Below are 26629 nucleotides of genomic sequence, written 5' to 3'. Positions count from 1 at the left end.
TAGTTAATAATTAGTCTGTTTATAAATGTAGATAGTTAATAATTAGTCTGTTTATAAATGTCTAGTTAATAATTAGTCTGTTTATAATTGTAAATAGTTAATAATTAGTCTGTTTATAAATGTAGATAGTTAATAATTAGACTGTTTATAAATGTCTAGTTAATAATTAGACTGTTTATAAATGTCTAGTTAATAATTAGTCTGTTTATAAATGTCTAGTTAATAATTAGTCTGTTTATAAATGTAGATAGTTAATAATTAGTCTGTTTATAAATGTCTAGTTAATAATTAGCTTGTTTATAAATGTCTAGTTAATAATTAGTCTCTTTATAAATGTCTAGTTAATAATTAGTCTGTTTATAAATGTAGATTGTTAATAATTAGTCTGTTTATAAATGTTGATAGTTAATAATTAGTCTGTTTATAAATGTAGATAGTTAATAATTAGTCTGTTTATAAATGTAGATAGTTAATAATTAGCCTGTTTATAAATGTCTAGTTAAAAATTAGTTTGTTTATAAATGTCTAGTTAATAATTAGTCTGTTTATAAATGTAGATAGTTAATAATTAGTCTGTTTATAAATGTAGTTAATAATTAGCCTGTTTATAAATGTCTAGTTAATAATTAGCCTGTTTATAAATGTCTAGTTAATAATTAGTCTGTTTATAAATGTAGATTGTTAATAATTAGTCTGTTTATAAATGTAGATAGTTAATAATTAGTCTGTTTATAAATGTAGATTGTTAATAATTAGTCTGTTTATAAATGTAGATAGTTAATAATTAGCCTGTTTATAAATGTCTAGTTAATAATTAGTCTGTTTATAAATGTAGATTGTTAATAATTAGTCTGTTTATAAATGTAGATAGTTAATAATTAGTCTGTTTATAAATGTCTAGTTAATAATTAGCCTGTTTATAAATGTCTAGTTAATAATTAGTCTGTTTATAAATGTCTAGTTAATAATTAGCCTGTTTATAAATGTCTAGTTAGTAATTAGTCTGTTTATAAATGTCTAGTTAATAATTAGTCTGTTTATAAATGTCTAGTTAATAATTAGTCTGTTTATAAATGTCTAGTTAGTAATTAGTCTGTTTATAAATGTCTAGTTAGTAATTAGTCTGTTAAAGTGAGTGACAGGGTGACCGTTCCAGGCAGCAGTGCTTCCTCGGCTCAGCGGGCAGCGTAAAGACCCTGGATGGGTCTCCTTGACTCCTCGGCAGGTCTTCCGGTCTCCTCCTGCGGGTGGGCTCGAGTGTTGCCCCCGTGCTGGTGGGGGGTGAAGCGGAGCGTGAAGCGCAGGACGGCGTGCGGCTGTTAGACACAGCTGAAGGTGGAGGGAGCAGATACGAGGCAGCTGTCAGCCGCTGACACGCTCTTAGTCACGGCTCTCTGGAGAGACAGAGATATCACAGCCACGAGCCGCGGGAGGCTAATCTGAGGGGGGCAGTGTTGAAGCGAAGCCCCCTCAGTGTAACACTGAAATAAAACAGTGATGAAAGGAACAGGGTGAAGAAGTGCCTCTGTCTAAAACGATGATGAGGCAGGATGTGCGTCCCCGTCACAGTGGGCAGGAACCGCGACAGTCCACCGAGATCCGCAAAGTCAGAGAGGAACGATGTGCTAACCAGGAGCGTTTAGCGCCAGCACGTTCGTGCGCTAGCTTAGCCAGTGCTAGCGCTGTTTGCACAGTGCAGTTAGCAAGCTAACAGCTAAACGCACACGGCGTATCCGGACAGCAGAGATCGAGATCAAAGGCTGAAATCCCTCCGACTCACGGGAGCTGATTATTAGCAGCTCAGCTCTTCTCTGGAGCTCATCACGGTGCAGACGGCAGCTAACGGCCCGTCAGCACCACTACGTCATCACACTTAGCAGATGAGGCAGATAAACAACAGATCAATACTTAAAACAGTGAAGGTAGTGTCTGCTGCTGAGACACCGTTAGAGGGCAGCGCTGAGCACTGTTTGTTTGTTTGAGCTCGAGCTGATTCAGCTGCTAATTCTGACTGCTGGGAGGCGACGTGGCTAATTTTGGATACAAGGAACAAAAACAGGCTGTTAAATCTTTAATCACCACAAATGATCAACGCAGTCGTGACGGGACGATAACGAGCTAAACCTGCAGATTCCGTTTATGCTGGTCTACTGCTGGTCTGCTTCTGGTTTATACTGGTCTAGTGCTGGTTTAGTACTGGTCTGTGCTGGTCTACTGCTGGTTTATGCTGGTTTAGTACTGGTCTCTGTTGGTCTAGTGCTGGTTTATGCTGGTTTAGTGCTGGTCTGTGCTGGTTTAGTGCTGGTCTGTGCTGGTTTAGTGCTGGTCTGTGCTGGTCTAGTGCTGGTTTATTTCTCGCCTGCCTCTGGTTTATACCGGTCTATACTGGTCTGTTTCTGGTTTATACTGGTCTAGTGCTGGTTTATATTAGTCTAGTGCTGGTTTAGTGCTGGTCTGTGTTGGTTTTTGCTGGTATATGCTGGTCTAGTGCTGGTTTATTTCTGGTCTGTTTCTGGTTTATACTGGTCTAGTCCTGGTTTATGCTAGTCTAGTGCTGGTTTAGTGCTGGTCTGTGCTGGTCTAGTGCTGGTTTATTTCTGGTCTGCCTCTGCCTCTGGTCTATACTGGTCTAGTTCTGGTTTATACTGGTCTAGTGCTGGTTTATGTTAGTCTAGTGCTGGTTTAGTGCTGGTCTGTGTTGGTTTATGCTGGTATATGCTGGTCTAGTGCTGGTTTAGCTGGTGACCCCAGTATAGTCATGCTGGTTGACCAGCATACCAGGATCCCAAACACAATATATGCTGGTTTTGGTGGTGATCAGCTATTAGGGTAAAACTGTACTCACTTAAATCTGGTTCTTCAAGGGTTCTTCAGTAAAGAGAAAGGTTCTACTAAGAGCCATGAGTTCTATATTGCTTAAATGGTCCCTTACATGGTGAAATGGTTCTTCAGATGGATGGACAATGTGTTTTGTGGTTCTATAAAGCACCAAAAAAGGGTCCTTCTATTGTTACAAGCTTGTCATTGTACACAATAACAGAATCCTTTTTGAAAATGGTTCTATACAGAACCATATACACCACATTCTCCGTCAAGCTGACGTCTAACTAGAGGTCACGGGTCTAAATAGAGAAAAGCCCTTGTAGAACCATGTTCTGTAGGTGTGTAGAGATGCTCCGGGGACTTTCTGGGGTATAAAAATAACTCCTAGAAAGATTTAACAGCTTATTATCCCACATCACCTTCCGAGGGAAGTTCAGGGGTTTTCTGTGTGTTTGTTCTGGTTTTATGTCTATTTAATTGACATTCGGTGGAATTTTCTCAGACGAATGTTGAGGTTTTGTTGAGACTGTTGGGTGTAAAGCAAACAGAGGTTCTCCGACTCCCCAGATCCGGCGCCGGAGTGAGACGCAGACGCGCTGATTGATCTCCCGGTGTTTGATCTGTGTTCCAGGTTAACGTTTCTCCAGGCTGCAGCAAAGCTCTGACGAAGATGCTGTACTGCCCGTACTGCGGCGGACTCCTGGGACTGCGGCCTTGTGGGAATTACTGCCAGAACGTAATGAAGGGCTGCCTCGCCAACCAGGCCGACCTGGACCCGGAGTGGAACCTCTTCATCGGTGAGTTCCTCTGTTCTCCTTTCTGCTGTCGGCTGCTTTTACAGGCCTGCAGGTAGAGCTGAGTGACGTGAAGGCAGGTCGGTGCTGATGAACAATGATGGGAACGATCAGCACCTTTAGAGCACTGAAGAACATGGATCACCAAAAGAACAGATCAGACCAATTCTAGAGAACCTCTGAACAGCCAGCTTACAGACTTAAAAAGATGGTTCTTCAAAGGTTCTTTAGTAAAGACAGTGAACCCTGAACACTCAAAGAACCATGTGCATGCTTAAGGGTTCTTTGCATGGTGAAATGATGGAGAACGTGTTGTATATGGTTCTATATTGCATCACAGAAGGGTCTGCTATTGTTGCAAGCTTGATGTTGTGACAACAGAACCCTTTTTTGGTGCCCTATAGAACCATTTCTGACATCACACACAGCCCATAAGCACATTCCCAATCTGCCTAAAGAACCACTTCACCATGCAACGAACATTTCAGCAGGAAACGAACTCGTGATTGTAAATAGAACCAATGTCTTTACTAAAGAACCTTTGAAGGACCATCTTCCAAGTGTGCAGAGTCACTGTATAAACTGTAGGCATGTTCTTCTTTTGTCTTCTTGTTCATTTTTAGCAGTTTGTAATAAACAGATGTTTCAGATTTGGAGAATCTACAGCGTCACGTAAACTAATTCAGTCGTTTAAGCTGGGGTGATTTGCACTGATTAACACTTGTATAATATATTTTCTACTAACATATGCAGGTAAACAAGGTCTGTAGACTCTCCTCAGTCCAGATGTGGATTTTATTCCTGTTCCTTTCTAAAAAGTTTATTTTTGCACACTTTAAATAGAAAAAGCCCTCAGTTTCTCCACCTGTTTAAACACAGCACGGCTGTTTTATCCCTCCCAGCTCATCCTCAGATCCCAGGAAAGCGGAATACCGTGATCCGTATCGTGTATCGCTCAGTTGTGTCCGGGTATCATGATGTTGCGCTCCTGCTGTATCGCCCAGCCTTTCCTCCAGGCCTCCTTATTACGCTCTGCTGGCAATAAGGTGTGTTATTGTTGTGGATCCGGCAGCGCGGCTTTCCCGCGTCGCGCAGAGATTCGCAGGTTTTATTCGCAGCTTTAAGGAGATTTGGAAGCAGGAAAGCAGTGAGAACACGCTCGTAGGATGTGCGCGTGTGGGCGCTGGAGCTGTTTTGTATTTTCTGCACTTTATGATGATGTACAGAGTTGCAGGAAAAGCTCCGCTAAGCTCTGCCGTTACAGAACAGGAGCAGGAACACAACTCTAAGCTCTGCTTTATGGAACTCAGGAGCTCTGAGGCAGCGAGCTTGAGTGGCAGCTCGGTCTGCGCCGCTCAAACCCGCAGAGAGGTCGGCCGAATTGATATGGAGAAAGTCAATAGCTCTTTATTTTCAGTTTTCCCAGCCGGGCGGAGATGCTAAATTCATTAAATTTACACACACGGGGCGCAGCAGGTCCATATTTAGCCTGTTAATGATATCAGAAGGGTATTTCCACAGTGACCAGGTGTATTTCCCTGGACACTCCACGAGTTAGAGCTTCGTTTTAGGTTTGTTCTCAAAAACTGGTTATCCGTCCACTCTATCAGTGCTTCTCAAAGTGGTCCTCAGAGCCCCCCAGATGGTCCACATTCTCTATCCCTGCACATCGGGAGTTAAGCTGCTGCAAAAATGTGGACTATCTGGGGGCCCTGAGAACCCTCGGCAGGCCTGGTTTGAAGACCACCGCCTCATGGAACGATGGCCGTCTGAAGTCGTGCTGTTGTGGTTACATTATCAGCGCCGTGTCCGTGTGAGGAGCTCCGGGTCTGAGCAGATTCTTTATGGCAAAATAAAAGGCATTTTCAGAAATTTCACCCAACAAAAATGGTACAGAGCTGATATGTTTTGCGGCCTCCTGACTCGGAAAGACTCGAGACCCAAAGTGGAAGAAGCGTGAAAAGGCGCCTGACTGCAGACGGGACTCTGCACAGCCGCTTCCTGTTCATGTGAGTGGATTTGTTTCCTACCGTAAATCTGAGATGCAGCTGCCTGTGGTGTCAGATGTCTGTTACTGTGTTCACACTTCGCTTATTCTTCAAGTTCACCTCCGTAAGTTAGAAACCAGCCGCTCAGCGCTGAGCTTACTGATGCCTGTTATTCCCCAGCTTCATTCTGGATTTTGTCGTTCCACCTTAAGGACTCGACTCCTGTTTGGGTAACTGGGGTGATGTACACATGCAGTGAGCTCATAATGACCAATCAGATCAGCTCTGCGTAATGTGGGTCACTGGAAGTCACTATCCAGCCAATCAAGCGTCCTGATCTGACGGCGAGTGGGTGTGATAGGCTACGCTAAGTTAGCTAAGCTAAGCAGTGTAGGAGCAGCCTGATGTCTAAAGTCTGATCATGGTCATTAACGCAGACTCTTTTAGAGCGGTCACTGACCGGTCTGTACCGTGACCCTGAGTAAAAAGAACCTCTCAACCTCGTCCTGTCGGAGGGAACCGCTCAGATGGGCTGCTGCGCTCCAGTGTTCTTAAAGCAGTGCAGAAAGAACTGTTAATGTTCCTTTAACGAGGACCCTCATAAACAGGTCACCTTTTTAGAGCCGCCGTCGTTAGGAGGGTCTTATTAACGCTCTGATGTGTCTGAGCGCCAGGCTGCTCTCACGGTCAGCATGTGACCTCCTGACAATATACCAACAACAGATTAGAGGATTATCTACACTATTGAAAAGTATGGTTCTTCAAGGGTTCTTCAGTGAAGGGAATGCCTCTATATATAGAACCACAAACACTCAAAGAACCTTGTGCATGACTAAATGGTTCTTCATGGCGATGGAGAATGTGCTGTATGTGGTTGTTGTAAATGCACCAAGAAGGGCTCTGCTATTGTATACAAGATTTTGGTGCTATCTAGAGCCATTGTCTTTACTAAAGAACCCTTGAAGAACCTTTTTCAAGTGTGTAGTGTAATAAATAAGAATGTGGGAAAAGTGTTGTTAAATAGTGATGATAGTTATGATGATAATAGTGAGAATAAGTACACAGTCATAATCAGTATCAGTTAATGCTGTTAATCTGAACAGTTTTTTCACATTGATGGTTCTGCTTTGTGTAAGGACTGATATGAGGCAGGTCAGGTTCCTCAGTCTGTTTGCGTTCTATTAGAGTTCTGCAGTGAGAAGAACACAAAACATCCAGCATCAGATCTGAAACACGTGTATCCTCAGACCCCCAGTAATAAACGCATATATTTCATACATTACCAACGGTTATTGGGTCATAACTGTTTATATTGCTTTTAAATGGACCTCAGTGCAAGAGATTGGAGCAAACAAACAAACAAACAAGCAATAAATAAATAAATTGGGGTCTAAAAGTCTGAACACTTTAAAAACAATCTGGGTTTTTGTTGATTTTAAAGTTTTCGAGTTGTGTAAACTTCAGAGGAGAGTTATGAATATTAAAATGAGTAATAAATATTGACGGTTCTGCTCTGTTTGTAGTGTGACTGCGTGGAGTTGATCATGTTGAGTGTTTGTGCTAAAAGCTCAGAGTGTTTTTAGTCTGATCTCTTCCAGAGTTCAGACTCTCAGCTGTGTCTGATCATCAGAGGCTTTTACACAAACCCGTGGAGTTCATGCTGCACAAGTGTCATTAATGCATGAGGGACACACCACCAAATACTAAGAAATTCAAATTAAAATTTCAAAGATTCTACTTTTCGCTCTAACTGTAATACTGATGATAGAATTTATAATAAAAATGTTGTATTCATTTAGAAGAGAATGCTTAGACTTAAAACAGCATCATTATCAACACTTATATCCGTTATAATTAGAGATAATAATGATAGTAATAATAACCAATGATAAAATGAATAGATCAATCAAAAAGAGGAACACGAGGTCCAACAAACCCATCAAAGACATTATAAAGTGTAATTACACCGACTGCTGCTCTAGAAAAATACATCCAGCCTAAAAAAAGCCCTGAAAGAACTGATGTGCTGGACTTCCTGTCCAGGAAAAAGCTCCTGACCGCTCTTTTCTATTAAAGAAAACAATAGTGTTTAAATCTTAATCGCAAGATTAGAAAACTCACACGTATTTCATCGTTCAGCCCCTAATTAGTGCTGTCAGACAGATTTGGTGCATATTTTAATTTGAATTGTTCTTACATTGTTCTGAAAAGTCATAGTGTGTTATTAGGCGTTAGTACCAATCAGGACTGACCATGTGAGGGTCCGGCTCAGGACTCCTGAATATCTGATGTTTCCTGAAGGAGGATTAGCTGGATGGCCAGACAGCTGGGAGAGTGCTGTAATGTCCTGCTGTTGGAGAGGTCATCTGTCTGTCTGTCTGTCTGTCTGTCTGTCTGGAGAACCCGAGCGCTCCTCTGCAGACTCCTGCCCGGCTGGCCGCTCTATCCGAGCTCCGTTGTTGCTCCTGCTCTGCTAACTGCGCCTCTTTCGGAGCGTCTCCGGCGTCCGTCAGTCGTCTTTGTTCTCTTTGACGTGTTGACATTTCACATTTCATTTTCCTGGCTATAGATTTTCAATCAGCGTATCTCTGCTCCACAAAGGGCCATCGACCACCGCCGGCCTCGCGCTCGATCGGGGCGGCCCGTCCTTTTGTGTTTTAAATATTTATGCTGGACGTGTGTGCGCGGCCTCCTGCCTGACCGGGTAGCGTGGCATTTAGCCGCGGGATTTGTTGATAAGGCCGGCATTGATTGGCGCTCGTTCCTCGTCGTCACTCACCTTCCTGATCACAGGGGAGCTCAGCAGACGCAGCGCTAGCGTCCACTATTGGGTTCTGAGAGGAGCGCTGCTCTGTTACACCGCCTACACCGGACAGGGCAAACTGACCACATATATGGTCTGTTTATATGAGTGTATACACTCTGTATATGTGAGAGTATATGGTCTGTATATATGTATATATGAGAGTATATGAGCGTATACAGTTTGTATATATGAGTGTATACAGTCTGTATATGTGGGGGTATATGGTCTGTATATATGAGAGTATATGATTGGTATGTATGAGAGTATGTATAAGTGTATATGGTCTGTATATATGTATATATGAGAGTATATGAGCGTATAGTCTGTATATATGAGTGTATACACTCTGTATATGTGAGTGTATGTGGTCTGTTTGAATGAGTGTATATGGTCTGTATATATGATAGTATACGGTCTGTATATATGAGTGTATACAGTCTGTATATATGAGACTATACAGTCCGTATGATATCAGTGAAATGTGATGTCCTGTATCCGTTGCTCAGTTGGGTTCTCTGAGGTTCCGCGCTGAATCCGTCTCCTCGCTGTGGGGTTCAGACTGAGAGTCAGAGTGACCTGAACGTGTTCTCGTCTCTTTTTTCACTGGAACAATTACAGTTCCGTGGCTCTGCCTGTTTAAGACGTCTGAACAGAGAGCAGCGCTCAGAGATTAATGAACTGGTTTGTTAATTTAGTCCAGCGTCCCGCCGGGTCCAGCGTCCCGCTAATACACTCACCTCCAGAGACGTCCCCGCCGCTAGCCTCGGGCTAATCACGCCAGTGCTAAAGCTAACCGGCACAATCCAGACTGAGGAAGTCCAACACAGGGAAACTTGGGTTCTTTGATGAACCGCCGCAGAAGAACCATGCTCGGTTCTCTAAAGAACCTTCCAAAGCATGGACAGTTACCGTTAATCATCTTCTCTGCTTTTTAAATGTAATTACTCAAAAAAGAAAACTATTTACGTAACCACCTAGTGCAGCGTGTTTCCATTCAGCAGTGCAGGATACTTCAGTACCTGCACTGTAAACAAACAATACACACAAACACTCACGCCGAGGGTCAATCCAGCAGCTCCAGTTGGCCTGACCGCATGTCTTTGGACTGTGGAGGAAACCAGAGCACTAAATGAGTAGCAGAAAAGAAAAAAAATGAACAGCTGCATGTGGGATATGAAACCCATTAAAATGAACCAGCTTGTCAAAATATACTTAAATGAGAAGAACCAGAGCAAAAATGAATACTTAAATATTAAAAATACATCTACAGTTACGTTAGTACATATGAGCAGAAATACTGGGATAAATGAGCATTTTTGCGTGTCGTAGTTTAGCATCTCCTGGTCGTTGTGTCGTAGTTTAGCGTCTCCTGGTCGCTGTCTCGTAGTTTAGTGTCTCCTGGTCGCTGTGTGGTAGTTTAGCGTCTCCTGGTCGCTGTGTGGTAGTTTAGCGTCTCCTGGTCGCTGTGTGGTAGTTTCGTGTCTCCTGGTCGCTGTGTGGTAGTTTAGCGTCTCCTGGTCGCTGTGTGGTAGTTTAGCGTCTCCCGGTCGCTGTGTGGTAGTTTAGCATCTCCTGGTCGCTGTGTGGTAGTTTAGCGTCTCCTGGTCGCTGTGTGGTAGTTTAGCGTCTCCTGGTCGCTGTGTCGAAGTTGAGCGTCTCCTGGTTGTTGTGTCGTAGTTTAGCGTCTCCTGGTCGCTGTCTCGTAGTGTAGCGTCTCCTGGTCGCTGTGTGGTAGTTTAGCGTCTCCTGGTCGCTGTGTCGAAGTTGAGCGTCTCCTGGTTGTTGTGTCGTAGTTTAGCGTCTCCTGGTTGTTGTGTCGTAGTTTAGCGTCTCCTGGTCGCTGTGTGGTAGTTTCGTGTCTCCTGGTCGCTGTGTGGTAGTTTAGCGTCTCCTGGTCGCTGTGTGGTAGTTTAGCGTCTCCCGGTCGCTGTGTGGTAGTTTAGCATCTCCTGGTCGCTGTGTGGTAGTTTAGCGTCTCCTGGTCGCTGTGTGGTAGTTTAGCGTCTCCTGGTCACTGTGTCGAAGTTGAGCGTCTCCTGGTTGTTGTGTCGTAGTTTAGCGTCTCCTGGTCGCTGTCTCGTAGTTTAGCGTCTCCTGGTCGCTGTCTCGTAGTTTAGCGTCTCCTGGTCGCTGTGTGGTAGTTTAGCGTCTCCTGGTCGCTGTGTGGTAGTTTAGCGTCTCCTGGTCGCTGTGTGGTAGTTTAGCATCTCCTGGTCGCTGTGTGGTAGTTTAGCGTCTCCTGGTCGCTGTGTGGTAGTTTAGTGTCTCCTGGTCGCTGTGTCGAAGTTGAGCGTCTCCTGGTTGTTGTGTCGTAGTTTAGCGTCTCCTGGTCGCTGTCTCGTAGTGTAGCGTCTCCTGGTCGCTGTCTCGTAGTTTAGCGTCTCCTGGTCGCTGTCTCGTAGTTTAGCGTCTCCTGGTCGCTGTGTGGTAGTTTAGCGTCTCCTGGTCGCTGTGTGGTAGTTTAGCGTCTCCTGGTCGCTGTGTGGTAGTTTCGTGTCTCCTGGTCGCTGTGTGGTAGTTTAGCGTCTCCCGGTCGCTGTGTGGTAGTTTAGTGTCTCCCGGTCGCTGTGTGGTAGTTTAGCGTCTCCTGGTCGCTGTGTGGTAGTTTAGCGTCTCCTGGTTGCTGTGTCGAAGTTGAGCGTCTCCTGGTTGTTGTGTGGTAGTTTAGCGTCTCCTGGTTGTTGTGTCGTAGTTTAGCGTCTCCTGGTCGCTGTCTCGTAGTTTAGCGTCTCCTGGTCGCTGTGTGGTAGTTTAGCGTCTCCTGGTCGCTGTGTGGTAGTTTAGCGTCTCCTGGTCGCTGTGTGGTAGTTTAGCATCTCCTGGTCGCTGTGTGGTAGTTTAGCGTCTCCTGGTCGCTGTGTGGTAGTTTAGTGTCTCCTGGTCGCTGTGTCGAAGTTGAGCGTCTCCTGGTTGTTGTGTCGTAGTTTAGCGTCTCCTGGTCGCTGTCTCGTAGTGTAGCGTCTCCTGGTCGCTGTCTCGTAGTTTAGCGTCTCCTGGTCGCTGTCTCGTAGTTTAGCGTCTCCTGGTCGCTGTGTGGTAGTTTAGCGTCTCCTGGTCGCTGTGTGGTAGTTTAGCGTCTCCTGGTCGCTGTGTGGTAGTTTCGTGTCTCCTGGTCGCTGTGTGGTAGTTTAGCGTCTCCCGGTCGCTGTGTGGTAGTTTAGTGTCTCCCGGTCGCTGTGTGGTAGTTTAGCGTCTCCTGGTCGCTGTGTGGTAGTTTAGCGTCTCCTGGTTGCTGTGTCGAAGTTGAGCGTCTCCTGGTTGTTGTGTGGTAGTTTAGCGTCTCCTGGTTGTTGTGTCGTAGTTTAGCGTCTCCTGGTCGCTGTCTCGTAGTTTAGCGTCTCCTGGTCGCTGTGTGGTAGTTTAGTGTCTCCTGGTCGCTGTGTGGTAGTTTAGCGTCTCCTGGTCGCTGTGTGGTAGTTTAGCGTCTCCTGGTCGCTGTGTTGTAGTTTAGCGTCTCCTGGTCGCTGTGTGGTAGTTTAGCGTCTCCCGGTCGCTGTGTTGTAGTTTAGCGTCTCCTGGTCGCTGTGTGGTAGTTTCGTGTCTCCTGGTCGCTTTGTGGTAGTTTCGTGTCTCCTGGTCGCTGTGTGGTAGTTTAGCGTCTCCTGGTCGCTGTGTGGTAGTTTAGCGTCTCCAGGTCGCTGTGTGGTAGTTTAGTGTCTCCTGGTCGCTGTGTGGTAGTTTAGCGTCTCCTGGTCGCTGTGTGGTAGTTTAGCGTCTCCTGGTCGCTGTGTCGAAGTTGAGTGTCTCCTGGTCATTGTGTCGTAGTTTAGCGTCTCCTGGTCACTGTCTCGTAGTTTAGCGTCTCCTGGTCGCTGTCTCGTAGTTTAGTGTCTCCTGGTCGCTGTGTGGTAGTTTAGCGTCTCCTGGTCGCTGTGTGGTAGTTTAGCGTCTCCTGGTCGCTGTGTGGTAGTTTCGTGTCTCCTGGTCGCTGTGTGGTAGTTTAGCGTCTCCTGGTCGCTGTGTGGTAGTTTAGCGTCTCCAGGTCGCTGTGTGGTAGTTTAGCGTCTCCTGGTCGCTGTGTCGTAGTTTAGCGTCTCCTGGTCGCTGTGTGGTAGTTTAGCGTCTCCTGGTCGCTGTGTCGAAGTTGAGTGTCTCCTGGTCGTTGTGTCGTAGTTTAGCGTCTCCTGGTCGCTGTGTGGTAGTTTAGCGTCTCCTGGTCGCTGTCTCGTAGTTTAGTGTCTCCTGGTCGCTGTGTGGTAGTTTAGCGTCTCCTGGTCGCTGTGTGGTAGTTTAGCGTCTCCTGGTCGCTGTGTGGTAGTTTAGCGTCTCCCGGTCGCTGTGTGGTAGTTTCGTGTCTCCTGGTCGCTGTGTGGTAGTTTAGCGTCTCCTGGTCGCTGTGTGGTAGTTTAGCGTCTCCTGGTCGCTGTGTGGTAGTTTAGCGTCTCCCGGTCGCTGTGTGGTAGTTTCGTGTCTCCTGGTCGCTGTGTGGTAGTTTAGCGTCTCCTGGTCGCTGTGTGGTAGTTTAGCGTCTCCTGGTCGCTGTGTGGTAGTTTAGCGTCTCCTGGTCGCGGTGTGGTAGTTTAGCGTCTCCTGGTCACTGTGTCGAAGTTGAGCGTCTCCTGGTTGTTGTGTCGTAGTTTAGCGTCTCCTGGTCGCTGTCTCGTAGTTTAGCGTCTCCTGGTCGCTGTGTCGAAGTTTAGCGTCTCCTGGTCGCTGTGTGGTAGTTTAGCGTCTCCTGGTCGCTGTGTGGTAGTTTAGCGTCTCCTGGTCGCTGTGTGGTAGTTTAGCGTCTCCTGGTCGCTGTGTGGTAGTTTAGCGTCTCCTGGTCGCTGTGTGGTAGTTTAGTGTCTCCTGGTCGCTGTGTCGAAGTTGAGCGTCTCCTGGTTGTTGTGTCGTAGTTTAGCGTCTCCTGGTCGCTGTCTCGTAGTGTAGCGTCTCCTGGTCGCTGTCTCGTAGTTTAGCGTCTCCTGGTCGCTGTCTCGTAGTTTAGTGTCTCCTGGTCGCTGTGTGGTAGTTTAGCGTCTCCTGGTCGCTGTGTGGTAGTTTAGCGTCTCCTGGTCGCTGTGTGGTAGTTTCGTGTCTCCTGGTCGCTGTGTGGTAGTTTAGCGTCTCCCGGTCGCTGTGTGGTAGTTTAGCGTCTCCCGGTCGCTGTGTGGTAGTTTAGCGTCTCCTGGTCGCTGTGTGGTAGTTTAGCGTCTCCTGGTTGCTGTGTCGAAGTTGAGCGTCTCCTGGTTGTTGTGTCGTAGTTTAGCGTCTCCTGGTTGTTGTGTCGTAGTTTAGCGTCTCCTGGTCGCTGTCTCGTAGTTTAGCGTCTCCTGGTCGCTGTGTGGTAGTTTAGTGTCTCCTGGTCGCTGTGTGGTAGTTTAGCGTCTCCTGGTCGCTGTGTGGTAGTTTAGCGTCTCCCGGTCGCTGTGTGGTAGTTTAGCGTCTCCTGGTCGCTGTGTGGTAGTTTAGCGTCTCCCGGTCGCTGTGTTGTAGTTTAGCGTCTCCTGGTCGCTGTGTGGTAGTTTAGCGTCTCCCGGTCGCTGTGTGGTAGTTTAGCGTCTCCCGGTCGCTGTGTGGTAGTTTAGCGTCTCCTGGTCGCTGTGTGGTAGTTTCGTGTCTCCTGGTCGCTTTGTGGTAGTTTAGCGTCTCCTGGTCGCTGTGTGGTAGTTTAGCGTCTCCTGGTCGCTGTGTGGTAGTTTAGCGTCTCCTGGTCGCTGTGTCGAAGTTGAGTGTCTCCTGGTCGTTGTGTCGTAGTTTAGCGTCTCCTGGTCACTGTCTCGTAGTTTAGCGTCTCCTGGTCGCTGTGTGGTAGTTTAGCGTCTCCTGGTCGCTGTGTGGTAGTTTAGCGTCTCCCGGTCGCTGTGTGGTAGTTTCGTGTCTCCTGGTCGCTGTGTGGTAGTTTCGTGTCTCCTGGTCGCTGTGTGGTAGTTTCGTGTCTCCTGGTCGCTGTGTGGTAGTTTAGCGTCTCCTGGTCGCTGTGTGGTAGTTTAGCGTCTCCCGGTCGCTGTGTGGTAGTTTCGTGTCTCCTGGTCGCTGTGTGGTAGTTTAGCGTCTCCTGGTCGCTGTGTGGTAGTTTAGCGTCTCCTGGTCACTGTGTCGAAGTTGAGCGTCTCCTGGTCGCTGTCTCGTAGTTTAGCCTCTCCTGGTCGCTGTCTCGTAGTTTAGCGTCTCCTGGTCGCTGTCTCGTAGTTTAGCGTCTCCTGGTCGCTGTGTGGTAGTTTCGTGTCTCCTGGTCGCTGTGTGGTAGTTTAGCGTCTTCCGGTCGCTGTGTGGTAGTTTAGCGTCTCCTGGTCGCTGTGTGGTAGTTTAGCGTCTCCTGGTCGCTGTGTAGGATTAAAAGGTTACTGATGAACTGTTCTGTGTAATGTAAGCGTGTTGAATCACTCACATCTGAAATATCGGTGATGTGATGAGTGAAATCACAGCTGCTGTGTTGGAGGTGATGAACTGAGCTGCTGGATCAGTGCGATAGTCATGCTTTAAAATAACTCTCGACGTTCTGCTTCACCATGTTTAGAACATCGCTGCACAACCAGCCAGAGTTTTTACACATTTCTGCTCCTTAAAAAACACACTGTCGCTATGGAAACCTTGGCAGATAAAATCTTAATCAAAAGCAAATCATCTCTTTTTCCACCAATTAAAGCTCCACACGCTGAAGCTAAAGGCAGGAGAAACTCGAGGAACATACTGAAGAGCATACTGAGAACATTACTGCTGTCATTAAAAAGCACACTCTCAGCCACCACGGCTCCACAGCACCTCATAAAGGTTCTAGCATCTGTATAGAACGGTTTCTCACACTTTACAGAAACCCAGTTCATGTTCGATATGGAAATCAGGTTATTGACACCACACCCCTCTGACTGAATATGGAAATTAGTTTACTGAGTATAAAATTTTTTACTTATTGTCAATTGATTATTGTCAAAGGGTGAATATTGAATCTCAGGTGTGGTTGTACCTGTATCCATATCAGATGTGCTTATATCAGATGTGGTTGTATCAGATGTGGTTGTATCAGGTGTGGTTGTATCAGGTATGGTTGTACCTGTATCCATATCAGATGTGCTTATATCAGATGTGGTTGTATCAGATGTGGTTGTATCAGGTGTGGTTGTACCTGTATCCAAATCAGATGTGGTTGTATCAGATGTGGTTGTATCAGGTGTGGTTGTATCAGGTGTGGTTGTACCTGTATCCATATCAGATGTGGTTGTATCAGGTGTGGTTGTACCTGTATCCATATCAGATGTGGTTGTATCAGATGTGGTTGTATCTGAATCCATATCAGATGTGGTTGTATCTGAATCCATATCAGATGTGGTTGTATCTGAATCCATATCAGATGTGGTTTTATCAGATGTGGCTGTATCAGGTGTGGTTGTACCTGTATCCATATCAGGTGTGGCTGTATCAGGTGTGGTTGTATCAGGTGTGGTTGTACCTGTATCCAAATCAGATGTGGTTGTATCAGATGTGGTTGTATCAGGTGTGGTTGTACCTGTATCCAAATCAGATGTGGTTGTATCAGGTGTGGTTGTATCAGGTGTGGTTGTACCTGTATCCAAATCAGATGTGGTTGTATCAGGTGTGGTTGTATCAGGTGTGGTTGTACCTGTATCCATATCAAATGTGGTTGTATCAGGTGTGGTTGTACCTGAATCCATATCAGATGTGGTTGTATCAGGTGTGGTTGTATCAGGTGTGGTTGTACCTGTATCCATATCAGATGTGGTTGTATCAGGTGTGGTTGTACCTGTATGCATATCAGATGTGCTTGTATCAGATGTGGTTGTATCAGATGTGGTTGTATCAGATGTGGTTGTATCAGGTGTGGTTGTACCTGTATCCATATCAGATGTGGTTGTATCAGTTGTGGTTGTACCTGTATCCATATCAGATGTGGTTGTATCAGATGTGGTTGTATCAGGTGTGGTTGTACCTGTATCCATATCAGATGTGGTTGTATCAGGTGTGGTTGTATCAGGTGTGGTTGTACCTGTATCCATATCAGATGTGGTTGTATCAGGTGTGGTTGTACCTGTATCCAAATCAGATGTGGTTGTATCAGGTGTGGTTGTACCTGTATCCAAATCAGATGTGGTTGTATCAGGTGTGGTTGTACCTGTATCCAAATCAGATGTGGTTGTATCAGGTGTGGTTGTACCTGTATCCATATCAGATGTGGTTGTATCAGGTGTGGTTGTACCTGTATCCATATCAGATGTGGTTGTATCAGATGTGCTTGTATCAGATGTGGTTGTATCAGATGTGGTTGTATCAGGTGTGGTTGTATCAGGTGTGGATGTCGTACCTGGACGCTTTTCTGTATCAGGGTGGGCTTCAGGACCGTACAGTGGTGTTTATCTGATTGTTGCCGTGGGAGTTGTTGTTCCTTTGTTTACATTGTGTTGATCTACTAATATAGCACTAATATAACATTCTGTTTGATGTACTCCCTTTGGAATGTGTCTGTTTTTCCCTCCTATAAACTTTATTTGGGATGTTGTGGAAAGTGCTGGAAGGATTGCAGAAGCTGACACAGCGCGTCGTAAATGCACACTGGAGCGTCTGAAAACTGTCTGCACAGCACGGCTCCCTTACGCTTTATTTACGCTTGCGGGAGATTCACATCACACATAAATAATGCTGTAATATCACGGCGCTGTTGTTCAGCCCAGAGGAGCGCTCGCCTGCTTTTCATTCCCCAAGCAAAGAGGACCAAGAGCAAACGAGCAAAGTGGACCAAGAGCAAACGAGCAAAGTGGACCAAGACCAAACGAGCAAAGTGGACCAAGAGCAAACGAACAAAGTAGACCAAGACCAAACAAGCAAAGTCGACCAAGAGTAAGCGAGCAAAATGGACCAAGATCTATCAGGTGAAGTGGACCAAGACCAAGCAAGCAGAGTGGACCAAGATCTATTGGGTGAAGTGGACCAAGACCCACTGGGCAAAGTGGAACAAGACCCACTGGGCGAAGTGCACCAAGACTGAGCAAGCAAAGTGCACCAAGACCCATCAGCCGAAGTGGACCAAGACAGAGCAGGCAAAGTGGACCAAGTGAGTGAAGTGGATCAAGACTGGCTGAGCAAAGTGGACCAAGAAAGAGCGAGCAAATTGGACCAAGGTCCACTGGGCAAAATAGACCAAGACTGAGCAGGTGAAGTGGACCAAGACCAAGTGGGCAAAGTGGACCAAGACTGAGTGGTTGAAGTGGACCAAGACCGAGCAGGCAAGGTGGATCAAGACACACCAGGCAAAATGAACCAAGACTGAGCAGGCAAGTGGATCAAGACCTGCCGAGCAAAGTGGGCCAAGCTGAGTGGGCAAAGTGGACCAAGACTGAGCAGGTGAAGTGGGTGTAGTGTAGTATAGTATGGTAGTATAGGTAGTGTGTGTAGTGCAGTATGGTGGTATTGCTAGTATGTGTAGGGTAGTAATAAGTAGTATATGTAGTATAGTATAGTGATGTTGGTAGTATGTGTAGGGTAGTTATGTGTAGTATAGTGTTGTATGTGTAGTGTAGTATGGTGGTATTGGTAGTATGTGTTGGGTAGTTATGTGTAGTATAGTGTGGTATGTGTAGTGTAGTATGGTGGTATTGGTAGAATGTGTAGGGTAGTTATGTGTAGTATAGTGTGGTATGTGTAGTGTAGTATGGTAGTATTGGTAGTATATGTAGGGTAGTTATGTGTAGTATAGTGTGGTATGTGTAGTGTAGTATGGTGGTATTGGTAGTATGTGTAGTATGTGTAGGGTAGTATGGTATGTGTAGTGTAGTATGGTGGTATTGGTAGTATGTGTTGGGTAGTTATGTGTAGTATAGTGTGGTATGTGTAGTGTAGTATGGTAGTATTGGTAGTATGTGTTGGGTAGTTATGTGGAGTATAGTATGGTATGTGTAGTATAGTATGGTGGTATTGGTAGTATGTGTTGGGTAGTTATGTGTAGTATAGTGTGGTATGTGTAGTGTAGTATGGTGGTATTGGTAGTATGTGTTGGGTAGTTATGTGTAGTATAGTGTGGTATGTGTAGTATAGTATGGTGGTATTGGTAGTATGTGTTGGGTAGTTATGTGTAGTATAGTGTGGTATGTGTAGTGTAGTATGGTGGTATTGGTAGTATGTGTAGTATGTGTAGGGTAGTATGGTATGTGTAGTGTAGTATGGTGGTATTGGTAGTATGTGTTGGGTAGTTATGTGTAGTATAGCGTGGTATGTGTAGTGTAGTATGGTAGTATTGGCGGTATGTGTAGTACAGTATGGTAGTATGTGTAATATAGTATGATAGTATGTGTAGTATAGTATGGTGGTATTGGTAGTATGTGTTGGGTAGTTATGTGTAGTATAGTGTGGTATGTGTAGTGTAGTATGGTGGTATTGGTGATATGTGTAGTATGTGTAGGGTAGTATGGTATGTGTAGTGTAGTATGGTGGTATTGGTAGTATGTGTTGGGTAGTTATGTGTAGTATAGTGTGGTATGTGTAGTGTAGTATGGTAGTATTGGTAGTATGTGTTGGGTAGTTATGTGGAGTATAGTATGGTATGTGTAGTGTAGTATGGTAGTATTGGCGGTATGTGTAGTACAGTATGGTAGTATGTGTAATATAGTATGATAGTATGTGTAGTATAGTATGGTGATATGTGTAGTATAGTGTGGTATGTGTAGTGTAGTATGGTGGTATTGGTGATATGTGTAGTATGTGTAGGGTAGTATGGTATGTGTAGTGTAGTATGGTGGTATTGGTAGTATGTGTTGGGTAGTTATGTGTAGTATAGTGTGGTATGTGTAGTGTAGTATGGTAGTATTGGTGGTATGTGTACAGTATGGTCATGTATGTAATATAGTATGATAGTATGTGTAGTATACTATGGTAATATGTGTAGTATAGTAGTATGACACCAATCGTCTTGGCTAATGAACTACATTCAGATTAAAGAGGGAATTTTAATTTTCTGTCAAACTTTTGCTTAAATGTCACTGAACTTATAATCCAGTATGGATTTCCAGCTTCAGTATGTGTTTGGAGTCTGTAGGTTACAGAGATGGAGCGAAAGCTGACGTTGCGTAACTGCAGTAGCATCTCATGCTAGCGTCCTACATACAGCACCAGTCAGCGAGCGGGCGAGCGAGTGAGAGAGGGAGCGTCTGTGGGTAGAGGATCCATTAGAGTTCTGCTGTCATTAGAACCCCATTAAAGCTCAGTTTAATGTCTGGACGTTGGTGGACGTTGGTGGGGGCTGCAGAGGAGCGTGGTAACGAAATGAAGGCTGGATAATTGAGTGCATTAGAGCATTTAGGAGGTTCTTGAAGAAAAGCTGCCTTTCAAACTAAACCTCACATTCTACATCATCACATTCTCTGTCATCACAATTTATATCATCACATTCTGCACCATCACAATCTACACCATCACAATCTACACCATCACAAACTACACCATCACATTCTACATCATCACATTCTCTGTCATCACAATTTATATCATCACATTCTACACCATCACAATCTGCACCATCACAATCTACACCATCACAATCTGGACCAGCACATTCTACACCATCACAAACTGCACCATCACAATCTACACCATCACAATCTGCACCATCACAATCTACACCATCACATTCTGCACCATCACAATCTACACCATCACAATCTGCACCATCACAATCTACACCATCACAATCTGCACCATCACAATCTACACCATCACATTCTACACCATCACAAACTGCACCATCACAATCTACACCATCACAATCTGCACCATCACAATCTACACCATCACAATCTGCACCATCACAATCTACATCATCACATTCTCTGTCATCACAATCTACACCATCACAATCTGCACCATCACAATCAACACCATCACATTCTACACCATCACAAACTGCACCATCACAATCTACACCATCACAATCTGCACCATCACAATCTGGACCATCACAATCTGGACCATCACAATCTACACCATCACATTCTGCACTTTACAATCTACACCATTACATTCTGCACCATCACATTCTACACCATCACAATCTACACCATCACATTCTGCACCATCACATTCTATACCATCACAAACTTCACCATCACAATCTGCACCATCACAATCTGCACCATCACAATCTACACCATCACATTCTACACCATCACAAACTGCACCATCACAATCTACACCATCACAATCTGCACCATCACAATCTACACCATCACATTCTACACCATCACAAACTGCACCATCACAATCTACACCATCACAAACTGCACCATCACAATCACACCATCACAATCTGCACCATCACAATCTGCACCATCACCATCTGCACCATCACAATCTACACCATCACATTCTGCACCATCACAAACTGCACCATCACAATCTACACCATCACAATCTGGACCATCACAATCTACACCATCACATTCTGCACCTCACAATCTACACCATCACATTCTGCACCATCACAATCTACACCATCACATTCTGCACTTCACAATCTACACCATCACAATCTGCACCATCACATTCTGCACTTCACAATCTACACCATCACAATCTGCACCATCACAATCTACACCATCACAATCTACACCATCACATTCTGCACTTCACAATCTACACCATCACAATCTACACCATCACAATCTGCACTTCACAATCTACACCATCACATTCTGCACCATCACAATCTGCACCATCACAATCTATACCATCACAAACTACACCATCACAATCTGCACCATCACAATCTACACCATCACAATCTGCACCATCACAAACTGCACCATCATAATCTACACCATCACATTCTACACCATCACAATCTACACCATCACAATCTGCCCTTCACAATCTACACCATCACATTCTGCACCATCACATTCTACACCATCACAATCTACACCATCACATTCTGCACTTCACAATCTACACCATCACAATCTGCACCATCACATTCTGCACTTCACAATCTACACCATCACAATCTGCACCATCACAATCTACACCATCACAATCTACATCATCACATTCTGCACTTCACAATCTACACCATCACAATCTGCACCATCACAATCTATACCATCACAAACTACACCATCACAATCTGCACCATCACAATCTGCACCATCACAATCTCACAATCTGCACCATCACAATCTACACCATCACAAACTGCACCATCACAATCTGCACCATCACAATCTGCACCATCACAATCTACACCATCACAATCTGGACCATCACAATCTGGACCATCACAATCTGGCCCATCACATTCTGCTCTTCACAATCTACACCATCACATTCTGCACCATCACATTCTACACCATCACAATCTACACCATCACATTCTGCACTTCACAATATACACCATCACAATCTGCACCATCACAATCTATACCATCACAAACTACACCATCACAATCTGCACCATCACAATCTACACCATCACAAACTGCACCATCACAATCTACACCATCACATTCTACACCATCACAATCTACACCATCACAATCTGCACCATCACAATCTGGACCATCACAATCTGCACCATCACAATCTGCACTTCACAATCTACACCATCACATTCTGCACCATCACATTCTGCACTTCACAATCTACACCATCACAATCTGCACCATCACATTCTGCACTTCACAATCTACACCATCACAATCTGCACCATCACAATCTGGACCATCACATTCTGCACTTCACAATCTACACCATCACAATCTACACCATCACAATCTGCACCATCACAATCTGGACCATCACAATCTGGACCATCACATTCTGCACCATCACAATCTACACCATCACAATCTATACCATCACAATCTGCACCATCACAATCTACACCATCACAATCTGCACCATCACAATCTACACCATCACAATCTGCACCATCACAATCTGCACCATCACATTCTGCACTTCACAATCTACACCATCACAATCTGCACCATCACAATCTGGACCAGCACAATCTGGACCATCACATTCTGCACCATCACAATCTACACCATCACAATCTGCACCATCACAATCTACACCATCACAATCTGGACCAGCACAATCTGGACCATCACATTCTGCACTTCACAATCTACACCATCACATTCTGCACCATTACATTCTACACCATCACAATCTGGACCATCACAATCTACACCATCACAATCTGCACCATCACAATCTACACCATCACATTCTGCACTTCACAATATACACCATCACATTCTGCACCATCACATTCTGCACCATCACAATCTACACCATCACATTCTGCACCATCACAATCTACACCATCACAATCTGCACCATCACAATCTATACCATCACAATCTGCACCATCACATTCTGAACCGCACATTCTACACCATCACATTCTGGTTCAGATGTCTTTACAGTGGTGGTGATAGGAACCAGAGGTCACCATGACTACAACACAAATATAGACATTTTGTTCACTATCCAGAACCACCAGTGAACCTACACGAGTAGGATGGAGAACACTGGGGTTCCCCTTTAAAGCGTCTGCCCATTGACTTCTATTACAGCGAGATCAGGATGGAGAACACTGGAGTTCCCCTTTAAAGCGTCTGCCCATTGACTTCTATTATAGAGTTAGAGTGGGTGGGTTTAGTGCTCTGTTCTAAGTTCAGGGGAACGTGTTGAAGTTCCTGTCTGTGGTGATGGAGCTACTCTACAGATCCAGCAGATGGAGATCAGGTTCAGATGTTCTGGAGTTCTCCTTTAAGCTCTGCTCCCTGTAGGCCTGACCTGATTGGCTAATTCCACACGGAGATATGAGTGCTTTCACTGAGCCGTCATCAGGAAAAAGCTCAGCTGAGAGCCGAGGGACGACCGACATTGGCTTTTACACTCTCTCACTGTCACTCAGCAGCGAAACACGAGCTGCTCTCAGAACGTCAGTCTAATGCAGGAGCTCCACTGCTTATTATTTCATAGCAGCAGTGGATTCAAAGAAAAGTGATATAACCACACATATAGAATCACTTACGTCAGAAATATCGTCCTTCTGGTGGAGCTATTTAGACCCCGCCCACCAACGCACAAACACATTAACGAGGACACACCTCCCACCAATTTAACGAGGTGGACATAGTAACCAGAAAAGAAAGCTGCTTGACAAACACTGACACAGTTAAAGCAGGTGCACAACACTGTATATTGCTATTGATAACTGAATTGAGTTTATGTAGTAAATTAAGGCCGTTGCTATAGTGTTGCTATGAGGTTGCTAAGGTATTCCAATTTGTTGTTAGGGTATCACACCGTGGTTGTTAGGTGGTTGCTAAGGTGTTGAGGCCATTGCTATATTATCCCAGATGTTGCTATCTAGTTCCTTTCCTATCCTAGGTGGTTGCTAAGGTATTGTTAGGTAATTGCTATGTTATGCCAGGTGGTTGCTAAGGTGTTGCTAGGCCATTGCTATGGTATCCTGGGTGGTTGCTAAGGTGTTGCAAGGCCATTGCTACATTATTCCAGGTGGTTGCTAAGGTTTTGGTAAACTGTTGCTATACCAACCCAAGTTGTTGCTACTTTGTTTTTATGCATTGCTATGCTGTCCCAGGTGGTTGTTAAGGTTTTGCTAGGACATTGCTATGGTATCCCAGGTATGATAATAAGAAAATGAAGAATGATAGGTTGTGTTTCAGGCAAATTTAATTAGGATAACAGAATAAATATTTTTACTCTCTGAACTTCACCAAAAATCTAAATGAACAATACCAGGTAGGGGGGCATTAAAAAACCTGCACTTTTACATAAAAACGTTTCCTTTTGAAGTAAATTTATGCAACAACTTCAGTATTTGTGTTTTAGCATTCAGCATTTAAGCGTGAAGCTTCAGACAGAAACGTCTTTAAAGGGGAACTCTACATTTCTGCATAATTAAGTTGTTAAGATGTAAACAGACCGAGTCAGAACTGTTCACAGTGGTGGTGATAGGAACCAGACGTCCACCTCTGAAAGCTCCCTCACGGAAAGTTCCTACATGAAATGGTTATGAATTCACTGCCCAGATTTTCCACTATTTTCCATCATCAACATTCCATATAAACTCGGAAGACTTGTGTAGGTTCACTGGTGGTTTTGGATAGTAAATAAAATGTGCGTATGGGGGAATTTTGAGCACTGGGTGGAGTTCCCCTTTGAGGTCACTGCTGGTTGTGGTGTGTGCATATGAGTGGGTTTCTGTTTGTCCTGATGAGCGACACCACAGCGTCCCTCAGTCACTCTCACAGTCAGCGATGATGAAGATCTGCTGCAGAGCGTACAGACCGACACCTCATTATCATTATTCTTCACTCCACACCGGGGGGGACGGGGGGACGTAGGGGGGACAGGGTGACACAAACAGAGGCGCGTTAATATAACAGATGAGTCCATAACTCAAGGAGAAACATCCACTGTCCTTAACTCACATCCACACTCATTCATCACCCACCGACTCATAAACATGTACAACACATGCACCACACTCGCTGCCTTAAAGGGCCCATATGGTGCAGAGCTGAGCTCCGCCTCTCTGTTTCTCACATTAAACACTTTGATGTAGTGTTTAAACAAAATTCCAGAACATCACCAGTACAGACAGTCCACACATACAGACCTGAACTACAAAACAGCCTGTTTCACATTCACTGGTTTTGTGATGTCACAAAAGCCAAATATCATTAACAGATATCTGCATTCAGATATCACCATTCAGTCTACAGCAGTTTAGCTCCACCATTCAGTCTACAGCAGTTTAGCTCCACCATTCAGTCTACAGCAGTTTAGCTCCACCCATTCAGTCTACAGCAGTTTAGCTCCACCATTCAGTCTACAGCAGTTTAGCTCCACCATTCAGTCTACAGCAGTTTAGCTCCACCATTCAGCTACAGCAGTTTAGCTCCACCATTCAGTCTACAGCAGTTTAGCTCCACCCATTCAGTCTACAGCAGTTTAGCTCCACCATTCAGTCTACAGCAGTTTAGCTCCACCATTCAGCTACAGCAGTTTAGCTCCACCATTCAGTCTACAGCAGTTTAGCTCCACCATTCAGTCTACAGCAGTTTAGCTCCACCATTCAGCTACAGCAGTTTAGCTCCACCATTCGGCTACAGAATGTATGTAATATTTCATCTCATGAGGTTGTTGTGAAAATGATGTACCAGTGCAGATGTTTCAGTAGATAAAATGACTCAACACTACAGTAAAACGTGCAGAAGTACTGTTATAATAATCTGTTAATGGGATTTTGAGATATTATGTACGTAGATTTAAGATGTTTTGAGCTGTATGTGTTAATTGAGTGTGAGAGAGCTTTAGGGCTCTGTGACGTTCCCGTCTTTCTCGGCTGGTTCTCGCTCTTCTAGAGCCCTCACCTCTGTCCTCTTTAGCTTTATTTAGATTTTATACTGTTTTAACACACATTACCCACTTTGACAGGTTTTACTGCTCTGCTGTTCAGCACCTCCACTGAAACAGTGATCTCATTCAGTTCCTCTTCATTTAATCATTACACTCAACTGCAGCACATTATCTCCCAGAATTCTCTGTGTTCCTCTGGGTCTGGATGAACTGAGTTTGCTCATTTCTACAGGTGAAGCCCACATTACTCAGCTTTTAAGCTTAGTGTTACATTGTTAAACAGTTTTTATATGGAGTCCCCAGACAGATATGAAAACCAAGCTCACTCTAAATATCCATATTACAGCCAATAAAAATGAAAGTTCTCAGTTATTAATACAGTGTTAAAATATTTCACTTTAATCTCCAGCTTTAAATAAGATTTCAACTTAATTTTTATTGTCAAATCAAGTTTTTTAAAATAAAAGTTCAAAGGTTTTCCTTATTCCACATGCAAGTGAAAGCTTAGGCCCCTCCTTCCTGCTCATTTCAGACAGTAATTGGATTTAAGCTCCGCCCGTTCTAATTTCAGAGGCTAATTGATGTTCATGCCCCTCCTCTTGCTAACCTATAGTAAGGATTTAGGCTCCACCCCTTACGTGTTGTAGAGTCTAATTAATGCTTAAGCCATGGTCTCAGTAAACTCAGCATACTTGTTAGATTTAAGGCTCCACCTCTATATTTCATATGCTAATTAACATGTCTCAGACTAATAATTAAAAAGCTGATCAGTGTCTGCTCTATGTGCTGCTATTATCTCTTCTAATGATGATTTAGACCACACCCCCTGCAGAGGCTAATTAATGATTAAGCTCCACCTCCTGTTTATTTCAGATATTAATTATGTGTTA

General features: G+C 44.6%; 1 protein-coding gene across 1 annotated transcript in view; it reads left to right on the top strand.

Moving 5' to 3' along the window:
* Nucleotides 1–26629, top strand: part of LOC118801657 (glypican-6-like) — a 226642-nt gene that overhangs the window by 127433 nt on the left and 72580 nt on the right. Inside the window, exon 4 of the mRNA XM_036562019.1 lies at nt 3455–3620. Within this exon, the coding sequence (XP_036417912.1) occupies nt 3455–3620 (166 nt within the window). The remainder of the gene's footprint in view (nt 1–3454; nt 3621–26629) is intronic.

The sequence above is a fragment of the Colossoma macropomum genome, unplaced genomic scaffold (assembly GCF_904425465.1).
Source record: "Colossoma macropomum unplaced genomic scaffold, Colossoma_macropomum, whole genome shotgun sequence".
Taxonomy (NCBI): Eukaryota; Metazoa; Chordata; class Actinopteri; order Characiformes; family Serrasalmidae; genus Colossoma; species Colossoma macropomum.
This window is presented reverse-complemented; position numbering and strand designations above follow the sequence as displayed.